This window comes from Lepidochelys kempii, chromosome 7 (assembly GCF_965140285.1).
Source record: "Lepidochelys kempii isolate rLepKem1 chromosome 7, rLepKem1.hap1, whole genome shotgun sequence".
NCBI classification, from domain to species: domain Eukaryota; kingdom Metazoa; phylum Chordata; order Testudines; family Cheloniidae; genus Lepidochelys; species Lepidochelys kempii.
Genome location: NC_136386.1, coordinates 14,728,996 through 14,744,555, shown reverse-complemented (window position 1 = coordinate 14,744,555; position 15,560 = coordinate 14,728,996). Strand labels below are relative to the sequence as shown.

Sequence of the window (15,560 nt, the reverse complement as noted above, 5' to 3'; positions counted from 1 at the left end):
GACTGCAGAAAGACACACGTAGTACCTATCTTTTAAAACGGGAACAAAAAGGACCTGGAAAATTAAACACCAACCAGCCTAACTTAGAAAGTGGAACAAATTACTCAACAATCAAATCGTAAGCAACTAGGGAAAATAGGGTAATAAGTAATAGCTAACATGGATTTGTCAAGAACAAATCATGCCAGACCAACCTAATTTTCTTCTTTGACAAGGGTTACTGGTGGGGAAGCAGTAGCTATAGTATATCTTGATTTTCAGTAAGGCTCCTGACATGGTTCAGCATGACATTCTCATAAGCAAACTAGGTATGTGATATAGATGAAATTACTATAAGGTGAGTAATTTCTGGTTGAAGGACCATACGCAAAGGGTAGTTATCAGTAGTTCTCTGTGAAACTGGGAGGCTGCACCTAGTGGAGTCCCACAGGGCTCTGTCCTGGGGCCAGTATTAGTCAATATTTTCATTAATGACTTGGATAATGGGGTGGAGAGTAAGCTTATAAACTTGTGGCTGAGGCTAAATTCTGAGGCGGTTGAAAGCACTTTGGAGAAGACCATTAGAATTCAAAATGACCTTGACAAATTGGTTTGAAATCAAGATGAATCAGTAAAGACAAGTGCAAAGTCTTTCCCTTGTGAAGGAAAAATTACAACTACAATATGGGGAATAACTGGCTATGCAGTAATACTTCAAAGAAAAGGATCTGAGGGTTATAGTGGATCACAAACTGAATATGTGCCAATAATGTGCTGCAGTTGTGTAAACTGCCAATATCATTCTGGGTTATATTAAGAGTAGTATCATATGTAAGACAAGGGAGGTAATTTTTTTCTCTACCTGGCACTGGTGAGGCCTCAGGTGAAGTATTGTGACCAATTCTGGGTGCCACAGTTTGGGAAAGATGTGGACAAATTGGAGACAGCAACAAAAATGATAAAAGCTTTAAAAAAACCTGGCTTATGAGGACAGGTTAAAAAAAACTGAGTATGTTTAATCTTGAGGAGGAAGACTGAGAGGGACCTGATAACAGTTTTCAAATATGTTAAGTCAAAGTTCCCTTGAGCCCATGGCTCATCAGGGTGTCATAAAGAGGACGGTGATCAACTGTTCTCCATGTCCACTGAAGATAGGACAAGAAGTAATGGGCTTAATCTGCAGCGAGGCAGATTTAGGTTAAATATTAGGAAAAACTTTAACTATAATAATAGTTAAATACTGGAATAAGTTACCAAGAAAGGTTGTCTAACCTGTTCTTAAAAACCTCCAGTGATGGGGATTCCACAAACAGGGATGGTCTAAAGGAAAGGAGTACTTGTGGCACCTTAGAGACTAACCAATTTATTTGAGCATAAGCTTTCGTGAGCTACAGCTCGCTTCATCGGATGCAGACTAACACGGCTGTTACTCTGAAACCTGTCATTATGCAAGGGATGGTCTAGGCATTCTTGGTCTGCCACAGCATGGGAGGATTGACTAGATCGTCTCCCATGATACCTTCCAGCCCTACATTTCTGTGATTTTTAGGGCTGCATTGGGAAAATTTTCAGATAGGATTTCTCTAATCATTTAGGAGATTAGCCACCCCTTTCCTGTTGCTGAAATTATAAAATGTTCTAATGTTAACACTCATGCAATTCCAAAAACTGCATTAGGTACATCTTTTTATAAATCCTAAAAGAGACTAGGAGACCTGAACTGCCCTTATGAAATATATAGCATTGACTTTAGTCTATAGTCTTTCCTTGCCCAACAATATAGGACACGAGTGTACATGTGAAGATCCAGCTGTAAAAATATATTATATAAATCTCTCTAACTGTTGGAGTAATATATAATATAAGGCCACTAAATTGATTACATACAGAATCAGCCAAATTTTGATTTATTTTTGATTTAGTGTTGTAACTGAGGTCAGAATCTGGCCTATTGCCTTAATGCATGTGAAATATATTGTATTAGTAATGCGTTTTGTGAATAAAACTTGCACTGCTCTTATGATAAACAGTTTATTTATATAGCGCTAAAAATGTGCATAGCACTATACAGAAATAATACATACATGATTCCTTTCCCCAGAGAGTTTACATTATAAATCAGACAGTCCTAGTGATTGAAACACCAGGTAAAGAAGGGAAGGATGGACAAAGAATAAAATAAAGGAGAATATGGGTGATGTCTGATGCTTAAATTCTGATAATTTTAAGATAAGTGCAGTAGAATGAAAGAACAATAGAAGATGGCACACAGGAATGGGTTAGTGGTGGGGAAGTCAGGCAAAAAGAAGTGGGTGTTGAGGAACAGGAAGGAAAGTAATGACAGTTGGCACATTATTAGAGGGAAGTCATTCAGGGTATAGTGCACATCACCAAAAAGCCCCCCAAAAGGCATAAGTAAGAGGAAACAAAAGGAGCAACATGCTGAAGTGAGCAGGACATGAGGAATAGGGGTCAGAACTTAGTTGGAACCAAAAGTACGAACTGTGATTTACATAAATTGTTTTAAGTGAATATTGTTAAAACAACATTTTGTTTCATAAACTTATTAAATTGTTTCACTGACAATTTCAAAAGTATTATTCTTTTTTTAAAAAAGGTAGGAAATATTTTATATCTCAAAAATTTATACTGGAATAAAGTATTATTATGAACTGATTTTTACAGGTTTAGTTTCTGGGAAAGGTCAGTAATTTTGTTCTGTTCCAGCTTACTTTCTAGTAATTTTAAGTGGTAGATTAATCTGTTACAGTACTTCACAGGGGTCATAGGAAGAAGGGTGGTGAGGGAATCAATCCATTTAATTTTAAAAATATTTTTTCTTGAAGTTAAAAGCACTCTTTCCCAGTATTTCAGAACTTAATACATTTTGCCGAAATTAAAAGCTCATGTTTATACTTGTCCTCCTGTTCTATGTTACATATTAAATAGCAACATCTTTTTATTTCTCTAGAAGTATTAGTTTTTCAAAAGCTCTTGAAAGAATAGTCCTTTTCCTAATTTATTACAGTTACATAGTCAGAGACCTTTTCTTTTAAAAAACAAAAACAAAAAAGCTTGTGATTATGTTACTTTGATGACAAACATGCAGAAGTGAGTAAAGTTGTCCTAATGATAGTGTATTTGTTTTTCTTTTGAAGTGTACATCTCTTTGTTGTAAACAATGTCAAGACACAGAAATAACAACTAAGAATGAAATATTCAGGTGAGTTTTTAATTAGTTTAGTCTCTTCTTTGGAAGACATGCAATTCCTGTACTTTGTCAACATTACAATAAATGAAAATTGGATATGTATTAATAGTTTTGCTCTTCCTACAACTCTCATTTTCTCTTTGCATTTTATTCTTCTGAGATTGTTCTGAGCTGATCAATAAATATTCACAGGAAATTCTCTGTGTAAAACAATATAGATAAAATAAACTCAGACATCATCCAGTCCACAGACATCTAACAAAAGGGTTATTTATGATGACTTTAGAATAATAGAAGTTGGAGTTTGAAAGTCCATGTTATATTATCTGGCCCAGCATCCAGCCACTGTAGGGTTGTACTCTTAGGGTGAATTTTGGAGTCTAAATTCTTGTATATCACTGTAATATTTCGGATCTGATTAACCTAATTCAGAAGTAATAGGGAAAAAAATCTCAGTTGTGCATAATACTTCCACCTTTTAACAAGCACTGATTTCAGATTACTGTATGTGATTTGAGTATCATAGATGTGCTATTAGTATGTTATGAAGCAAGGAAGACATGCATCATAGGATATGACGTGATGTCAAACAGTCTAAAAATCATTCTAAGAGTTGTAGTAGGCAATTCATTCTTATATGTATGACCTATCCATTGTCCTTATTAATAGGTATGTCAATATAGTATTTCTTGAAAACAGTTACCACTGCTGGTGGCCTTGTCTCCAGCTTCACCCAGGATAACTAATATCTGTCTATCACCTATGATGATTTGAAGGTTAAAAGATTTCTTGGCTTAACAAAGGTTCTTCATAGTGCTTTTTTTGTTTTGTTTTGTCCGTGTGATAAGCAGCTATAGTAATGATCTAAACGATAGATTGTGGAACGCTTAGCTGCTGCTATGTTCATTTGTGGGATGTCTTTTTTAACTACTTTTTTGAAATTGAGACATTAGTGTGGTAAATGCTTATTTTTCTGACTGCTCAATTTTAAAGGCAGAATTAAGAGGATGAGTAGTGTTGCTATTTGTTGTAAGTTTTTACTCAGTGGAGGCAAGTAATGTTCTCTCATGTAATGAAGGTTCACATACCTATTTTTATTCCATCTTTTAATACTGTAACTCAATAAATTTTGTCTACAAGCATATTAGACTGCTTTTTATGCAAAATATTTTTAAGCATTTGGCAATTTCCTTCCTCTATTCATTATCTAATTAGAGTTGTTTTAATTTTATGAACACTTTTCAGCCCTGTTTTCCTTTTTGATATATGTCTTGGGAAATTATCAAAGTACATAACTGGCTCTTATTTATCCGTTGTAGTTTATCCCTGTGTGGACCCATGGCAGCATATGTGAATCCTCATGGATATGTCCATGAGACCCTTACAGTGTACAAAGCCTGCAACTTGAGTCTGAGTGGCCGACCTTCTACAGAGCACAGTTGGTTTCCTGGGTAAAACAGTATTTCTTTCTACTAATAATGTACTCCAGTATTACAAAATACAGTTCAGAAATCTTATTAGCAAATAATAGAAATTTATAATTCTGATTTAAATGCATTCTGGCCTACAAACGCTGAGAAGCAGACATTACATTATTTTCTAAACTCTTAAAAATGATAATTTAACTACTGTAAATGAAGAAAAAAGTAAATTTAGTATTCCTTCTTAATCTAAAATAAATTGGACAAGTTAGACAAAACGTATTGAAAATTCTCTTGTACCTTTAAAATTGTGCATACATTTTGCCACGTTTTAAAAGTTGTTTTTGAATAATTCTCTTTTAATTACCCAACCAGCATCTTGATAAATAACTATATATAATAGGGAGTGTTATAATTTGTATTGTAGTAGTACCAAGTGACCCCAGTCAGGTAGGTATCAGGGCCTCATTGTAAAATAGATACTCTGTCCCAAGAGGGCTTACAATCTTTCATGCAGATGGCGAAAGAACCAGCAACTAAAGTGTCAGGTGACATTAACTATCACCTTAAAATCTGTTAGCTGTAGGATCATGTCTTTCATTCTTTTTAAAAACATTTCAGTCTCCAGAATGATACTACTGTTACTTCTTCCCTCCCTCCCTCCATCCCCAGTTTGAATTGTCTTCGGTATGTAATCTCCAACCCTAGAACTTTCTACATAGTAAACTGTGACAGTCTCTCATTATGACTAGAGATTATTTACAAATCTGAGGACCTTGTTTTAAACTATTTTGGTTGTTTATATTGCTTATAGTTGGGAATTCTGTCTTTCATGGACTAAAATGTATAGATTTGTATTTATTTTATTCATATTAGAAACTTTAAGTGGTGCACACTTTAATCCTGACTACTGATTCCTCACTATCAAATATCTGATAGATCACTGAAAAGGATTAAGTGTAATTTACTTCTGTTCTCCCTCAGTCTCCTCCGTTTATCTTTGATGCTTCATCACCACCCTCCCTACAAGTGTAGTTGAATCAAAATGCCAAGCAGAATATTTAGCATATTGATCATTTCAGACCATGTCGTGTTACTCATCTTGTCTAAAAAAATTACGAGGAAAATCTCATATATAAACCATATAACTGGACTAGTAGCTTCTTAAGTAGGTTGGCGATTTTGAATACCCAGCTTTTAAAATAAAATAGAAAACTTTAAATAATATATTTAAACACAGTCCAGCTTCTGGAGCATATAAGTGGGATATTTATTTCCGAAGAGTTTCTCTGTCTATGACATAGACAAGTTTATGGAAAGCATATTATAATTATTTCTGTAGGGACCAGTGCTGTCCCTACAAAAATTTTAAACAGGGAATTGTACAGCATAAACAGATGAATTCTGAAAAAAGCCATATTGTTTCTCTGCAGATATCTTTGGTGATAAAAAGATTTAGAGGCAAATACAGAAAACGTGATGCATAAGTGGAATTGTTCCTATATAGAATATTTAGAAAAATCCACGAACTGTCAGCTATGCTTTAATAATAATCGAAAAATAGAAATATTATCTTATCCAGAGACTGATTTAAATGTGCAGTGATATAATTCTGCTGTTTGAGGAAGTAAGGTACTTACTTTTCAAAATAACAAAGGTGTTTATTCCTGAACCATTTTTTAAATAAACTCTTTAGCACCTGTAGCACTGCTGGAATAATAACCTAATTTTGAAGCTATTTGAGTTCCGAACACTTAAAAAGTGTGTACGCTTCAGCAGGTGAAAGATGCGAATAAATCCTGTTTTTCTAACTTGAAGGAGATAGAGGGCAAGGAGGAAAACAAAATGTACAGGTGCAGGAACTGTCTCAGATCCTGCCAAGAATCAAAGGGGAAACTGAACAAATTTAGAGCAGTCAGAATTGTTCATGGTTTATCCATGGACTTTTATTTTCAAAAGGTTATTCCACAGAACAAGTCTTGGTAAGGTAAAGTGATACAGATCAATTTCTCAAATAAAATTACAGTAATGAATTCTTTTAGATAGTGCACGTGTTTGAAAGGTTGATCTCAGCTTCTGCAACCAGTAAGAGTTGCATCTGAGTAATTGGATTCCTACATCAAAGGGTTCCCCCCATTACCCACAGCCTTGTCCTGAGCTCTCCCCTAAAAAACCTCGGGATATAACATTTTGGGTGTGGTGCAATTTTTGTTTTTTTTTTCTGTCCTTTATCTGTTATTTTCTTAAGCAACCACTATGATCCTTTCTTCCAGCTGAAGTTTAGGTTCCCTTAAAGTTGCCGCCCATCCCTCCCAGAACCATTTAAGCTTTTGGTTTGAATAGACAAGCATATTTTAGAATAATTAAAAACAAAACAAAACAACAACTTGCACTTGTAAGCTTGTCATAATTCACATACAATTTGAAATGTAGGTTGTGTTCTACAACTCTGTCCTTAACTTTAATCCATAAATCGTTTTCTGCCTCTTTCTTTCTGTACCATACTATCAGAAATAATTTGCTCATCAAGTTTAACTCACCTTTAACCAGTCTGTCTCTCCATGGTAATCTGTTGTCTCCTAAAGGAATTGGACCCTGTTTTTGCATTCACTTGCTGACTTAAACAAATGGATAGCTACCACAATAGCCATTCCAGGGTACTTGACTAATTTGCACACGTTTAAATTTGCCATTTCTCACCTTGCTGCCTGCTTCTCCTTTGAATACAAGTCCACCTGTCAGTGGTGAGTGATGTAGATGGGCGGTCATCAGGATATATGGAAAAACCAGTTCACTGACTGATCTGTCAGAGCAGTGGTTCTCAACCAGGGGTCCAGGTCTCCCTGAGGGGCCGTAAGCAGGTTTCAGGGGTCCTCCAAGCATGGTCAGCATTAGACTCGCTGGGGCCCAGGGCAGAAAGCCAAAGCCTACAGCATGGGGCTGAAGCCCAGGGACCTGAGCCCCATCACCCAGGCCTGAAGCCTGAGCAATGTAGCTTTGCGGGGGGCCCTGTGGCATGGAGCCCTAGGCAGTTGTCCTGCTTGCTACCCCCTAACGCTGGACTTGGCTTTTATATGAAGAAAACCAGTTATTGTGGCACAGGTGGGCCTGGAGTTTTTATAGCATGTTGGGGAGGCCTCAGAAAGAAAGAGGTTGAGAACCTCTGTCTCAGAGGATCTTTTTTCTTTCATGCATTCATCACAGAAGGCATCTGGTGACTCATATTATCTGTTCTGAAGTTAGTCCTTACTTCTCACTCTCAGATTTTCTCCTCTGGAGGCAGTAGAATTTTGGTTTTCTTCCTTTTGAAGCCATTGCTCTATCAAGCTAGATGCCTCATTCTTTATTAAATCCATCAGCAACTCAGAAAAATCATTCTCCTTTAAATATATCCTTAAAACCATCCCTTATGTCTTAAGTTTATTATGATAAGCATTTTTGATACTCCTGTATTGGCACACAATAATTAATCATATTACTGAAATATATAGTGAAATAAAAATGCTTTTACTATTGTACTTTTGTGGACAATATAATAATGTTAAAGGCTGAGATTTTCAAAGAGACCTAGGGAGTTTGGTGCCCAAGCCCTGTTGAAAAATCAATGAGAATTGGGTCCCTGAATCCCATAAACCCATTTGAAAATCCCAAACTAAAACTGATATTTTCTTCTTACTGAGTTATTTAACTGTTCCAGTTCCATTAAAATGTTCTCATGAATGATGTGACTCCTGCCAAAACACTTTATTTTTTTTTTTTTAGGTATGCATGGACTATAGCCCAGTGCAGAATTTGTGGGAATCACATGGGGTGGAAGTTCACAGCTGCTAAAAAAGATCTGTCTCCTCAAAGATTCTGGGGATTGACCCGATCTGCTCTCCTGCCTAGAATTCCAGAAGATGGATCAGGCCACGATAGAACACCATTACTTTGCCTGTAATCTAGTAAACCTGTTTTTGGAGTGAATAAGCAGCCGCCAGTATCTCTCAATTGAACATGGTCAATGCGGCTTCTGATGCTTGCTTAAATACGTTTTTTTTTTTTTAAATGAAAGCAAAGAAAAAGACAAGCATCATTACATTTTGGGTTTGGTGCACAGACAAGGTACTGTTGTTTCCAGATATACTGGGAATTGAAGGTTGTGTCTTAAAATTTGACACTGGAAAGAGAAGTACAGTGAGAGACCAGAAAATGCATCTGATTCAAGGAATGTCAGATAAATGCTGAAACAGATTACTCAAACTTGCCACTGTATAATTTAAGAAGATGTTTACTGCAATTGAAGTAAGGTTAAAAGATACGCAAAAAAAAAGCACGATTAAACAGTATTTGATTCATACAATTTATGTATGATGGTAAATATCAAATTTTTGTTTGTGGGATATTGGCTACTAGTATACTTCAAGTATATTTTGCTGAGAAATCCTCGTTTCCAATTATATGAAATACTCCACGTTCACACAGTCTTTTTCAAATATTTGCCTAAACAAGTATCAAAGAGTGTGTCAGGTCCAAACCTCTGTACTGATTGATGTTGCATTGGTTAATGTCATCCTTGTAGCGATGCTGTAAATGGTAGAAGCCAAGAACTTACTGATATCTGCTGCTAAAGCAACTACTGTATAAAATTCCTTTCTAAAGGAATCCTGTATTACTTGTTTTGTCCTTATCAGTTATTTCATATACTTAGCATGTTTGACATGTTGATTAGCAATCGCATAAAAACTAAATTATGAATATAAAATGTACAGGTTGATTCCAGTGCATAAAATACATTGTCATTTGTTTCCATAATACATTAGTAAATTTCAGTCAATAAAATTAAATAGTTTTACATTTTTTTAAACAATTTCCCTCTGAAATTAATTTACCTTGTATACGTGCCTAAAGTTTGGTGATGTAAATACTTCACACTGGAAATTGCTCACATCTGTATTTTGACTAGGGAGAGGCAGCATACCTTTACTGCTTTTTATGTTTGCATATCATAAGTGAAAGGCTGTGCATTTATCATCATTCTTTCCTGATAAAGGAGTAATTTTTCTAAATAAAGCAGAAATCAAAGGCAGGTTTGTTTTTATGAGACACTGTGCTACAGAAAAGGGTGCCAAAAAGGGTGCAGCTTTCGCTGTTTTTTCAGAATGCACTTTGATGGTAGAATCTGAAGATGACAGATTTCTCCTATAAATATATATATATATTCCCCTCTTCTGTTCACTCTTTATTTGTTCAAAGTAAATCTTAGAGATCCTGTATGTGTGGTTACTTGTATTGTTAAAGAAAAATTATACTAAAATGTTTAAGATTATATTTATGAAATGCTTCATCCATCCTCACATACCATGTTTGTTTATTGTATGTAGCATTAATATGTTACTCCAGTAAAGGAATAAGGACAAATATCTTTAAGAGATAAGTAACTGACTTTACTGATGTTGCCATGGTGTGTTGTACTGAAGCCAAAAAAAGATTTTCAAGTGATACAAGATGTTATATGCTGAAAGGGTATTAGAAAACTTTATTATGTTAGATATCTAGAGAGTAATGATGGTGTAACTCAGGTTTAATTCCTTGAAGCCTTCTACCTCTGTGCTTCTGTGATGTTTTTAGTTATCACATATACATCTGTAAAATCAAATTTTACTTTATTCTGCAACATTCTTAACTTATCAGTGAGCGGTGAAAAGCAATATTAGTTTAAACAAAATTCTGAACAAATAGAGGGTGAAAGATGATTCATTTTCTTAGAGCATTCTAGATTTTATTTGTATTTTTAGAATCAGCTTTCAAAAAGATTAAATGTTAAGCACTCGTGTGAAAGGAGCAAGAGTCTGTGAATTATCTGTACGATAGTCATTCAAATTATATTGAGGTGTTTTTTCTAACTTAGTTTGAATATTTTTTTTCCTACGGTACTAAGCACCTGAAGTTCCTATTGACATTACTGAGCTTTGTGGATGCCTAGCACTTTTGAAAATCATGTCATTCACTGTTAATATTCACTGAATTGTGGTGAGTGATTTTTTTCAAAAAGGATGTTGTCTTCGGCTATCATCAAACCTAATAGTGTGCTTTTATTTTTGGCTAGGTCTGTATCAGTTTGCCTCAAGTAAAAAGATCAGAATAACATTGTGAGACAATATTTTAGCATGAAATAAGCATACTTTTGGTATTGTACATATATAAAAATGTAAAACTAATATAATAGAGATCACTAAGAAGTTAATTTAGCAGTAACTTAATGTTGTTGTTTTTCACTCTACCTAAAATTCTGTGTAATGTTTGCCATTACAAAGTTCATGACATTTTCTAAGTTGAAAACGTGTGATTCAGGTTAATTGCAAAGAAGATAAACTCTGTTGTGGGACACCTCGCCATTAAAAAACTACAACTGTAGGGATCCTTAATATGTACAGTAGGACTTTTATAGTATGGATGTAGAATTGTAAAAGGTTCTGTACATTAGTTAGAATTTTCTATGCTTAGAAAAATAGGTTTTCTTTTCTGAGGAAAAATTACTACAATGTTAGGATTGTCAGCTGTTATCAGTAAGTTATTCAAATACAGAGATTACATACTTCTGAGAACGAAGTACTAAACAAATCAGTAAACATCATGAAAACAGTTGTTTCAGCTTCATTCAGTTGCTTCTTTTAAAGTCATTATTGCGGTAGCACTAAGACACCACATTGATCTGAAAGTCCATTTCACTAACAAATATCAAGATTTCAAAATAATTTCTGTTAAATTTAGATGCATAAACAGATCCATAATAAAATGTTTTCTGTTGCATGTAGCTATTTCTGTTCTAGAGTGTTCTGGAGTTCTATATCTCTTATTTTATTTTATAATGCTATTTTTGTACATGAAACATTTTGGTCATCCACCTGTTTTTCATCTGACTGTTAAAACTTCTTTGTAAAGTTGCAGGTAGGGTAACACGCTCTCTTTAACTGTTCCTTTGTCTGCCTTTTTAAACAAGTTTTCAAAAAATCTCATTGCTTGCAAACATTCACGAAAAATAAAACTCTTTCAAATATATTTCAAAACAAATGCCTAGGATCATGTTTTTGGGTGGTGCTTGGGCTGGGAAGGAAAGATAGCATTTGGTTTTGTATTATTATTTAGATTGTGGTGTTATTCAAAATGCCCTAGGTGTGTTCCAAAATACAGAGGACACTGTTTCCACTTTAAAGAGCATGGAGACTGGAAAGGCAAAGAAGGACAAAAGATGTAAGATAGTCAAACAATATATAAGCAAAATGGTACACACATGGCTCAGTAATTCTACTGGGTTTTTGTTTGTTTGTTTTTGTTTTTGAAGGGGGGGGCTAAATGAAACACTAAAGTCCCTTCCCCTCCCCCATCAGCCCTTTTAGGGTGATCACCCATCCTGAATTGGGTGGGACAGTTCTGAAATGCAGAGTTCAAGTCCTGGTCCTGGGCTGAATGACTCCAGACAGCATTTGGCTCAGATTCCCGCCAGTGCCTGCCTGAGACTTGGGGCAGCACCAGCCTCTTCCCAGCTGCCTTAGCCCCCCTCACCATGAGGCCCTGCCCTTGCTCCTCTTCCCTTCCCCCCTCCCCTAAAGGGCCCACCCAGGGCAAGCCAAAAGCCGGAGCTGGGCAGTAGCAAGAGCCTTCCAGGTTGGTTTGGGGAGTCCCAGACCCTCTATCTGCCATGGGCGGTGCTCGCTAGGGGGCAGGGACACAAGCATCTTGAGCATGCCAGACCGCTGCCCAGGGGAGGTGGAGGGTCCAGGTCTCTCCACAGCGGCCCAGGTTCCTGGGCAGCTCTTACCACTGCCTGGTTCTGGCTTCTGGCCTGGCCAGGGGGAAGGGCCTCAAGAGGAGAGGAGAGGCAGGAGGTTGGGGGAAGAGGTGGGGCCTTGCGGGCAGGGCTCCTACATGGGTCCCACTTTTGCCTTTTTGAAAAGATGGTCCCTCTAAGCCCTTTACTTCCACCCACCCAAGCAATCCCTAGCTTCAATTCCAATTTTTATCTCCCTCTCTTCTAGTGTTCCACCATTTATCTTCATTTAAATGAGTAAATTCTTCATTAACAGAGAGATTAGATAAATAAGTAGATAACTTAGGCAGCTAGTTTTCGAGAGGCATAATTGGTTAGTCTCTAAGGTGCCACAAGTACTCCTTTTCTTTTTTCATCATGGAAGAAGTGAGTTTTGAGGAGAGGGTAGCTATGACAAGTTCAGGAAAAGTGTGCCATCTACGGGGAGTTGTGTGGAAAAAGGCTCAGAGACAAATATGGGAAAGGCAGACAAATGGTATGTTGAGCCTGGCAGAATTAGCAGAGAGGAGGGGAATGAGGATGTGATAAGACCAGGGAAGATGAGGCAAAATTATATCGGGCAGGGTTCTCAAACTGTGGATCGCGACCCCGTTTAATGAGGTCATCAGGGCTGGTTTAGACTTCCTGGGGCCAAAGCCTGAGCTCCACTGCCTAGGGCCGCAGCTGAAGCCTGAGCCCAGCTTCCCCGGGGCCAGAGACGAAACCCAATAGCTTCAGTCCTGGGCATCAGGGCTCAGTTACAAGCTGAAGCCCTTGGGTTTCGGCTTTGCGTCCCTCCCCTGCCTGGAGTGGTGGGGTTCGGGCTTTAGGCCTCCCCTGCCTGGGGTGGTGGGGCTCGGGCTTCAGGCCTCCCCAACCCTGACCCCAGCGCAGCAGGGCTTGGACAAGCTCAGTTCCCCCTTCTGGGGTGGTGTAGTAATTTTTGTTGTCAGAGGGGGGGTCTCAGTGCAATGAAGTTTGATAAATCCCAACGTAGAGCCTTAAAAACTGTTACAAGCATCTTGAATGTCTAAGATAAGCACAGGGACTAGCCAGCTTCAGGATGGGAAGAAATATAAAAATGACGTAAAGCCACCATTGCTCCACCTCGTGCTCAAGTCCTGCATCAAGTGCAATTGAACCAGAGCAAAGACTCTCAGCTTAGATATGAACCCACCAGTATGCTCATAAATGTGTGCTACCACATGAACCAGGAACATTTGGACCTTGTCTAATCTGAGCTTTTTCACCTCTAATGTTCTATGCTCTGGGCTAGGTTACCTAAAGAAATAGAGAAACTTGGTTTAGCTGTTGACATTTTTGTTCTAAGTACAGGCCAGGAACTAATTTTCTGTCAGAAAACATCCCCAGTTCTGCCCCCAGCTCCACCTTCAGCCCAAGCTCCACGGCTGAACCAGCTGTGCAGTAATGAAGGTGGGAGGGGAGACAGGAAACATTTGGGCACCACTGAGCTAAGGGCTTAAGTCGCTTGAAAATGGCTCTGAGGCATGTATCTTGCTTAGGCACTTCTGAAAATTTTACCCTTAGACTAGATGTAAAGTGTATAATTCTCCAGTTACCTGGCAAGAATTATAATGGAGGGTGGTTAGTATTACTGCCAAATACCAGTAAGTCTGAAATGTAAATCATGCCTAGTTCCCGTTTGTTAATGTTTTCACCAATGCTGGTGTATGACTAAGTTTCTGCAGAGGCTTTTCAGGTCATACTTTGAATGTAGACTGAAAGTGTTTGCTATTTTTAGTATATTCTAGCAGTTTATAATCACATGGCTGAAAAGCTATTCAGTGCTACATATTATATGCATTTCTAACTTCTCCACACCCACACAAGATCTAGCATGCAAGAAAACCTGTGTATGCATTTTCTCATAAACAAGTTGCCGTTGATTGGCTTACCAGATGCTTGACTCCGTACAAATTTAAGATGTCTGCCCCTCTTCTTTGGGAGATCCCACGTTTTTCAGCATTGTGCAAATCCGCTAGGGGCTAGTGACAAATGCATAGCTATTATGTTGGGCATAGGTTGATAGATTCTGCATAGAAATGTAAGCATGTACCATATGAAGAGGACAGATCCTGAGCTTGTCGTCTAAAGATATTATGACTAAATGAGGCTGTTCAACTTGTACTTAAGGTTATATGCAGGTAGGGGAGCATGTTGAATTGAATTTCAGACTTTCAGAGAGCTATTGTGTTATGAAGAAATTACCTAAAATGTCAAGACTTTAAATCCTTGTCCTTTTACACACATTGATAATGAAGGGCACTGACAGCTCCTTTAGCACTAACGTTCTATTAAAGCAACAATCTTTACTATCCCATTGGAATTCGAAGAGGATTTTGTGGGGAGGGGGAGGAAGAGAGGGTAGACTTATTAGACAATAACCAGTCATGCTTCACAGTATTCTATAGGATTTGCTGATTTATTGAAGCTCATAAGAAAGGTCAACTACCTGAATAAAATCAGTGATAAAATACTAGATAAGGATAAAGATATGATCACAGGCTTTACTTAATCCATAGAGAAATTACAAAGGGTTTGGAACGGCAGCGTGTTATATGACTTCTTTAATGTGTGTGTGACTTTTAAAAAATAAATAAATATGACTTTTAGAGGACTTAGAGGACAAACTGATTGAAAAGCTTCATCTATGTCTGAATACGGTAGCACTTGTCTATAAAGGGCTGCAATCTGTATTTTATTCTCTGTGCACATTTTCTTCACCTACTAGTAATTCCATTTGTAATATATAGGAACAAAAAGGTTAGTATTGTCATAAAAACTATCAACTGAGACTATGAGAGTCCCACAGAAGTTAATGAGCCTTCATGTCTATACCAGATGGGCAAGTAAAATAAGGATAATGTTCTGCCTTCACATTCAGCCAAATGGATCCCAGTGCACAAACATTGATTGTGCAAACTATAGAGGAATCACTCTTACTCCAAATTGAAGTATAACAGCATATGAGATGAAACACAACAAATTCTAACAGAGCACAGCAGGACTTCACAAAAGTTTAGGAAGTAAAGAATAATTTACAAGAAACGAAAGCACGTGGGAGATTTTAGTACTCAGTGATGTAGTGTTTATTCAGGTGTAGACCTCTGTCTGCTTTTAAAACACGGTTAATGTATCA

General features: G+C 37.2%; 1 protein-coding gene across 3 annotated transcripts in view; it reads left to right on the top strand.

Annotated features, from left to right (window-relative positions):
- The window catches only part of CRBN (cereblon), a 49,478-nt gene extending 37,858 nt beyond the window's left edge, over window positions 1-11,620 (top strand). For all 3 annotated transcript variants that reach the window (XM_073351161.2, XM_073351160.2, XM_073351162.2), the window contains 3 exons: window positions 3,138-3,202; window positions 4,510-4,641; window positions 8,374-11,620. In XM_073351161.2, the coding sequence (XP_073207262.1) occupies window positions 3,138-3,202; window positions 4,510-4,641; window positions 8,374-8,551 (375 nt within the window). In that variant the 3' untranslated portion in view covers window positions 8,552-11,620. The remainder of the gene's footprint in view (window positions 1-3,137; window positions 3,203-4,509; window positions 4,642-8,373) is intronic.
- Window positions 11,621-15,560: the final 3,940 nt, after the last annotated feature.